Source organism: Hevea brasiliensis, chromosome 2 (genome assembly GCF_030052815.1).
Source record: "Hevea brasiliensis isolate MT/VB/25A 57/8 chromosome 2, ASM3005281v1, whole genome shotgun sequence".
NCBI classification, from domain to species: Eukaryota; Viridiplantae; Streptophyta; class Magnoliopsida; order Malpighiales; family Euphorbiaceae; genus Hevea; species Hevea brasiliensis.
The window spans coordinates 112,352,724-112,361,356 of record NC_079494.1 but is presented as its reverse complement, the minus strand read 5'-3'; the positions used below and the strand labels follow the sequence as shown (position 1 = coordinate 112,361,356).

Below are 8,633 nucleotides of genomic sequence, written 5' to 3'. Positions count from 1 at the left end.
AAGGATTAAAAGCAGTAAAAAATTAACATTAATAATTAAAATTTTAAAAAATAAATTAATAACTAAGATAAAAATTAGAAAATAAACTAAACAGGATATTAAACAACTAAACAAAGGAAAACAAATACAAAAATATTAAGTATCTTTCAAATTTCAGGAACTTATAGTACAAAGAATACTTTCTTAATCAGAATTATGTCAAGGGAAGATTCAAATAAGCCTTTTTAAAGAAAAAAGTTTCTTGCAGTACTTCTTCCTTTATTTGAGAAAAAGGTGCAAAACAAAATAAGGGAAGTCTACAAGACAAAATCCCTTATGGGAAATTCACACGAGTAACTTATTTTTTTAAAGAAAAATTTTATAAGTTTAATTTATTCATAAAAAAAAAATTTATATAACATTCCATCTGCTTAAAAAATTTATAATTAATTTGTTATAATTAAGCCCTAATTTATTTATTTAAAAATTATAATGTGTTAAATAACTTTTAGAAGAGCTTAAATTGGCAATGGTAAGGAGCCCATGTGAGTTGTGACCTTATATGATGCGCCATCATGGTGCCACTTCCCTACAATAGAATTAAAATATCAATAATTGTAAGCAGTTTTTGACTTATAGAAATTTAATAAAAATATATAAAAATTTAGAATTTTATTTTTTTAATATACAAACTTGCATTAAAAGCATCCTATGTCTGGGTAACAGAAAAGACATTAAAAGAAAGTCCACAAAACAAGGCTGGTAATATAAACCCAACCAAAACTCAAACCCACAAATTAATTTAATTCTAATTAACCAGAATAATTATATCATAATTTGATATCAACTTAGACTTTAATTTCATCCATATTTATGAGAAAAGTTTAATTTAACATTTTTTATTTAAATTAATTCATAAATTTTATTCAAACTTAATTTAGTTAAAAAATAAGAAAACCAAAAAATTAAACTTTTTAATTTTATCATTTAATATTTATTTTTTTAATTATTACTATTTATATGAACTAAAATAAGCGATCCCGTGCCGTATGCAATGTAAATAAAATTAATTCAAGAAAAGAAAATATCTGATGCATACTTTCAAAATTGAAAGGCGCCAGTAAAATTGTTAAAAAGTGTGAATTTAAATTAATATTTTAATGAAAAAACAATTTGTTCCTTTTCTTAAGGGGAAAACCACCCTTTTATTGGCTGATGAACAAAAATAAAGTTTTAACTCAATCCAAAATAAGTATATTTTCCTCAACTTGAAGTTTTATTGATTGCCTACGAATTTTATAATAATAATAATAATAATAATAATAATAATAATAATAATTATTATTATTATTATTATTATTATTATTATTATTATTATTATTATTATTATTATTTGTATTGAAAATCTGTACCAATATCCCACTGGCAATCTCAATAAGAACTATAGCCGTTGGCTTAGCCTAAGGTTAAATATGAAATTCATTTAAAAAAAAAATAAATTATCTAAAAAAAATAAATAAGTGTAAATATAAATAAGATTTAATTTAGTAATTTTAAAATATTTTTAATATTATGAAATTTTAAATTTAATCTCAACTTAATATATGAAAAAAAAAATTGTAAAGGTAACCCGAGTGGGCCTTTGCCTAATTCAATTTGACTAATCCGCAAGCAGTGAGTAAAGAAAAGAAATGAAGTTTGATTTATTTAAATTATCTTATTTGAATATTAAATAGACAAAAAAAATTATATTTTTTTAACGTTTTTTTACAAATATTTCTCTTTAAATTTGTGAGAAATAAAGAAAAATGAATTTAAAGACTTAAATTTCCTTTTACAATATAACAAATATAAAAAATAATTGTTTTTTCCTCTTTTCTTTTAATAAATAAATTATATTTTTTTCTCTTATAATAATCTATTAAAACAACATAAAAAATAAATTAAATTCTATTTTTATCTTTTCTTTTTATTTCTCTTATTTAACTTTCTTCATCTTCACTATTTAATTTAAGAACCCAGAGAAAGAGTAAGAGAGCAGGCAACAAGGCAAATGAGTCTTTTTTCGCTTGAGGCCCTGATTCTATAGACAATAAGTCAATTTGAGTACATATAAAATGAATCTTGCTTACACTCGTGTATATACACTAGTTAATAATTAATTATGATTTTAATTAAAATTATGATAAAGTCTATATAATAATATATGAATGGTTTTTTTTATTAATTAGGTGTTTGTACATCTTAGTGTAAAATACATTGGGCTACGCCCAGCATGGTGCAAATGGGTGACCCTCGGCAAACTATGTCTTCTTCTCTTGTCGATGAAAGCTCGGCTCAAGGCCTCAATCTCATTTCATCTCTCTACCTGCCCAACAAGAATTTTCCTTTCAATTACCTCTTTTTGAATCATTACAATATTTTTCATGAACCCACTTGTTATAATGAAATGGCCTTTCATGATTGCTGATATCACGAAGGATTAGTAAAATTTTGAGCCTATATTGTGATTCTAATTTATTTGGAACTCTTCATATACCTCTAGAACTGGTTGGATGCTGCAACTAGGGTAGGTTACTGGTTCATTTTTAAGTCATGTTTGACATTGAGTTTCAGAGCCTGAAATTATTTTTCTAAATAAAAGCATCATTTTTTATACTGATCAGAAAAGAAGTTTGGAAAAAACTACTTTATTATTTTATTGTTCTTATGATTAAAATTGATCAAATTTAATTTTTAATTATTTTTTAACACTCTTTAACTATTATATTTAAAAAAGTGATTTTCTTAACAACAGATTCAACAGTAATGCCAAACAAGCACTTAATAAATTATGATATAGTTCAATAGTGATTCCAATTCTTATTTTTTATGACTTCAGTTTTAATTCGATTCCTATTTTATCCGTATGGCATTCTCTAACTTTAAAACAGTCACAATATAATTTAAAAAATGGTTTGGATCAGATTGAATTAACAATTTAAACTATCAATTTTGATTCCTCGAGAGCAGACCTCTAATAGTCTTCTTATAACCAATTCGGCTCCAATTCAGGTTCAAAACTATTCATCGGAATTAATTTTAAATTTGATCTAGATGAATCTTGGTCTGATTTAGGACTTGAACTGCCCCTGGCGGCCGCTAGCTGCTGGCATTTAAATGGAACTTCGCCAGCCTCTTGAGGGCTCAATTTCAAAGCTTCAAGTAACAAAAAAAAAAAAATCCAATGGCTGCCTACCATTTTAATTGAATTTAAAACATGCAGTCAATACCAAAAATAACAAGACTTTGAATTTAAATGGTTAGGCAGATCTAGATAATTATAAATCTTGATTGATATTGAACTAATAATGTGTATTTATTTATTTTTCTTAATATAGGAATGAGGAAGCATCAAAGGTATACATAAGCATATATGGTTGCCATAATTTAGGGCAAGTTGAGACATATTGGAGGTAGAATTTTGACAAGTTCTATGCGGGGAAGCTTCATTCCTGATGAAGGTAGCACATGTTTCCGCGTTATTTGATCAAAGAGTTTAACAACTTGTTGCAGAGCTTCAGCACTATCTTATTACTAAGCCAACCTCTCGTATACGGCTCGCTCAATGTTTACATCTGTTTCGGAGTTGAGGTCAACTAATCCCTTCCAATATTAATATTCGTAACTATTATGTGTGCTTGTCATCTGCAATTTTCCCTCTCCACTCGAAAATGAAGTGAGTTTATTAATAATTAAAGCATATATTTAAATTAATCTTATAATGATTCTTTTAATCTGTATTATGTTATTTAAAAGTGGATATTAATATTCTAATTATACTCTTCTTAAACATTTACGTCATAACGTCGCCGTATTTGGCTAATCACGAATCCTACATGAAGACTACTCTTATCATAACATTAGCTAACATATGGTGAACATGCACGGTTGGATATGATGATTTCTTCTTCTTCTTCTTCTTTTATATATATATATATATATATATATATAAAGGTTGTGGAATTCCCCCACACGCTTAATTTCAATCAAACAAGCCTCCAACGAAGCAGGCAAATCCAAATCTGGGAGTGGGATCCATGTCCTCTTTATTCTTCACCAACCGAGCCTGCTGTCTCTATCTCTTCATACCATTTTAATATATTCTTATTTGCATAAATTTCCAAATTTTTCGGTTCACTTGATCAATAATTCAATAAAATCATATTATTATATTTTTTCTTAAATTTATTACGATATAATACGATAAAAGCTAATTTTGATGTCATTTATTAGATCAAATAAATAAAAAAAATCATTAAAAATACTTAATTTAGTAGGATTATATATCACCTACCACAATAATTTAGGAAAAAAAAAATTCTGTTTACATTTTCATCTTTCTAGACATGTCTACCTAAACCACAAACACAAATTAGCTTGACAATTATTATTATTATCTTTTTTAAATGAAAAAATGAGGACTCTTTAAGTATGACAGTCATAATTCACTTAAATTTGAAGTTTGAGATCATTGATTGACGTTTTCAATTTAACCTAACCCTAAAAAAAAGAATTTACCATCAAACTCGAGACAATACCCCGTGAAATGAATCACTAAATAATTTGCCATTGACTCTCACTTACACTTTTAAATAAAAATAATATTTAATTATTATGCTCAATACTAATGCGAAGAGTTAAAATGAGACAGAATCATTTTATCAAATTAACTACTCAACTACAATACTTGGTAAAGTAACTTGACAATTAGTTAATTGGGTCCCAAGTAAATTCATAAATTATAAATAATGAAACCAGCATTAAATGTTAACTATTAATTAATTCTGGGTCAACAACCTTTACTAAAGTATTTTTGTCTGCACCTAGTCGGTTCCTTCGACTAATATAGAAGTTGCCAGCTATATCGCACCATTTTAATCAAAATAAACCTTTTTTTTTTAACAAAGTAAACCTTTAATTTTGACTCTATTCACAAAGAAACAAAAGACCCTCTGATTATCACAAACCTAAGTCCCTCTCCAACTCGTTATGGTCTCTTTATTTTTTTTTTAATTAGAATATTTTTTATATCTATTTTATAATTCACAGATTTTTTCACATTTTTTTTCCTAATATCTTTTTTTAAAAGATTAAACTTAAATTCTTCTTTTAAAAACATAGTAAGTTTTACTACTACATTCAATGCTTATTAATATTATTTCTTTAATTATAATTAATTTATTATATGAGAAAAATTATAGAATCAAAATACATTATAATTAATAAAAGTAATATAATTGCATGAGATATATTTATTATTATTTTTTTAAAAAAATGATAATTGCATGAGACTTTCTTATATCAAAACGATTTAGGTTGATAATTTAATTATCAGGACTAAAATCATATATGTTTAAGTTAATATGCTATTTTTTTCTTAAAAAATTATAAAACGCATCTATAACAACTGGGATTCTCTACTTATATATATAAAGAGAGTTTGAAACTCAAGCATGAGAAGAACGCGTTTTTAGAAAATCATCCAAGTTGACTTCACAGAAAACTTAATAACGTGGCAAATACTTCAACAAATTAAAAAAAATATTAATAGTTAATATTAATATCTCTTCTCTTCTATATAAATTCTATACGTTTATGCCAAAACTACTTGCTAAAATCAAAATCCTCATCACACTTGCTAACTTTGCACCAGGGAAAAAATGGCTTCTAAGCTCATGTTCTCTCTGGTAGCATTCCCTCTTCTCTTTGTTCTTCCCTTGTTTACCTCTCTGGCTTTAGCAGATTCCCCACCAAGCAGTCCTGTTTCTTCTGGTTCCCTTTGCAACTCCACCCCTGACCCTTCCTACTGCAAATCCATTCTCCCTAACCAAACTTCCAATGTTTACGATTATGGTCGATTTTCTGTTCGCAAATCTCTTTCTCAATCCAGTAAATTCTTGAACTTAGTTGACAACTATCTCGCTCGCCGATCCTCTTTATCTATCTCTGCCATTCGTGTTCTTGAGGATTGCCGATTGCTGGCTGGTTTAAACATGGATTTCTTGTTAAGCTCCTTTCAAACTGTTAATTCCACAAATAAAACTCTGCCTTCTCTGAAAGCTGATGATGTGCAAACCTTGCTTAGTGCCATTTTAACGAACCAACAAACCTGTTTAGATGGCCTACAAGACACAGCTTCTGCTTGGAGTGTGAAGAATGGTCTCTTACTCCCTTTGTCCAATGACACAAAACTTTACAGCGTTTCTCTAGCTCTGTTCACCAAAGGCTGGGTTCCCAAGAAGAAAAAAAGCTTTACATGGCAACCAACAAGGAAACAATTGGCATTCAGAAATGGAAGATTACCCTTAAAAATGTCTAGCAGGACACGTACAATTTTTGAGTCAGTGAGTAGAAGAAAACTTCTGCAGACAGCAGAGGAAGATGCAGTCTTGGTGAGTGACATTGTGACCGTGAGTCAGAACGGAACCGGGGATTTCACTTCCATCAGTGATGCTGTGGCAGCAGCTCCAAACAATACTGATGGTTCCAGCGGCTACTTCATGATTTTTATCACTGCTGGTGTTTATGAAGAGTACGTTTCCATTCCAAAGAACAAGAAATATTTGTTGATGGTTGGTGCTGGCATTAATCAGACAGTGATCACTGGGAATCGTAGCGTGGTTGATGGATGGACTACTTTCAATTCTGCAACATTTGGTAACCAAAATCAGACATTGAATCCATGATCTCTCCTTGCAATTAGACCTGTTACTATTTTTAGTTCTGATTATATTTATTTAATCGATATTGCAGCTGTGGTGGCACCAAACTTCGTGGGGGTGAACATAACATTCCGTAACACGGCCGGAGCAATCAAGCATCAGGCAGTTGCACTTCGTAATGGAGCTGATTTATCCACATTTTACAGCTGCAGTTTTGAAGGGTACCAGGATACCTTATACACACATTCTTTAAGGCAATTCTACAGGGAGTGTGACATATATGGTACAGTAGACTTCATATTTGGAAATGCTGCTGTCGTTTTTCAAAACTGCAACTTATATCCACGGCTGCCTATGAGTGGACAATTCAACGCTATTACTGCACAAGGCCGGACCGACCCCAACCAAAACACGGGTACTTCTATACATAATTGTACAATTAGAGCAGCTGATGATTTGGCTTCAAGCAACACCACAATCCAGACATATCTTGGGAGGCCATGGAAGGAGTACTCAAGAACTGTTTACATGCAAAGCTTCATGGATAGTTTGATAAATCCTGCTGGTTGGCAGATATGGAGTGGAGATTTTGCATTGAGTACTCTATATTATGCAGAGTATAATGACACCGGACCAGGATCTGATACTACAAACAGGGTTACATGGGCTGGTTATCATATAATTAACGCTACTGATGCTGCTAATTTTACGGTGTCTAATTTCTTGCTGGGAGATGATTGGCTACCTCAAACTGGAGTTCCTTACTCTGGTGGCTTAATATGATATGGCTACCTAGCCTAAACTAGGATGTAGGGTCGTATTAGGAGTTTCTTCTTTCATTTTATTATTATTATTATTATTATTATTTTGTAAACTTTTGTAATTTTTTTGACTTTGGAATAAGCTAGCAATACCAGCCTATACCAAACACATGACATGCTTGATATTGAAGGCATTTTTTTTATTTTTTTTAATAAAAGAAATAGTATTGGAGAGGGATTCTGATAAATGAGATTCAAACTATGAAGCCCAGTCTCATAGATAAATAATAATAATAATAATAATAATAATAATAATAATAATAATAATAATAAATGTATTTGTTGTATATGTTTTAACACTAAATGCAATATTCTTTCAACTAAATTATAAAACAAACATCCATATTTTATTTTTATAGAGATTATAGATAAATTAAAAAAAATTGAAAATTAAGTCACAAATATATATTTATAATTGTATTATTCTAAAATGACTTGATTCACTTAATTTATAAAGGAGTTAATTTTTTTTTCCATATATATAAAAATTATTTGTCTTTGTCTTTTTTTTTTTGACACACGTGCTTAAATTATTTTTCAAAATAAAAAAAGTGAAGACCATCCTATCTCATTGCTATAATGAATTATTGATTTATTTGATACAATCGTTGTACATGCAAGAATTTAATTATAACTATTAATTATAATAAGATTTATGTAGAATCTATTACAATCAATGATTACAATGCAATTGTTTTATATATATTCATCGATTTTTTGTATAATTTTTTCAAATATTGAAAGGTTTCCCCAACGAAAACTATCGGCGCATACAAATTGCGTTTCTTAGGCAGGTATAGTTGTTGTGCTTGCAATGAATATGGATTTCTTAAAATTGGTTCCCACCAATATGGATTCACAGGGCAAAGAAACACTAAACGGCAACCCCTTGCACAAGTACAGCTGCCTAATAACATATATGGAAATGTACAAGAGCCTTAGGGGCACACAATACCACAAACTTACTAGTTTTGAAAAAGATTCAACACTCTGATACTACTTTTCACAATAATGTTGCATTAAGTTCACCTGTCTAATTCTTAAACAAGGACAAGTAATTAACTCTGCAAATCTAGCCAACTTAGGTCCAACTGCGGGCTAATTTAGAATTGAAATTAAACTAAAATCA

The 8,633-nt window shown here is 29.1% G+C and overlaps 1 protein-coding gene across 1 annotated transcript; it reads left to right on the top strand.

Annotated features, from left to right (window-relative positions):
• Positions 1-5,640: 5,640 nt before the first annotated feature.
• LOC110659276 (probable pectinesterase/pectinesterase inhibitor 7) lies at positions 5,641-7,710 on the top strand. The gene is made up of 2 exons (XM_021817155.2): positions 5,641-6,678; positions 6,775-7,710. The coding sequence occupies exons 1-2, from the start codon at positions 5,682-5,684 to the stop codon at positions 7,464-7,466; spliced, it is 1,689 nt and encodes a 562-aa protein (XP_021672847.2). The 5' UTR covers positions 5,641-5,681; the 3' UTR covers positions 7,467-7,710.
• The last annotated feature ends 923 nt before the right edge of the window (positions 7,711-8,633 follow it).

Bases quoted from the DNA above. Each gene is read 5' to 3' on its own strand.
- LOC110659276 (XM_021817155.2), top strand. From the start codon at position 5,682: ATGGCTTCTAAGCTCATGTTCTCTCTGGTAGCATTCCCTCTTCTCTTT. The intron at 6,679-6,774 runs GTAACCAAAATC...TCGATATTGCAG, and splicing joins TTTCAATTCTGCAACATTTG to CTGTGGTGGCACCAAACTTC.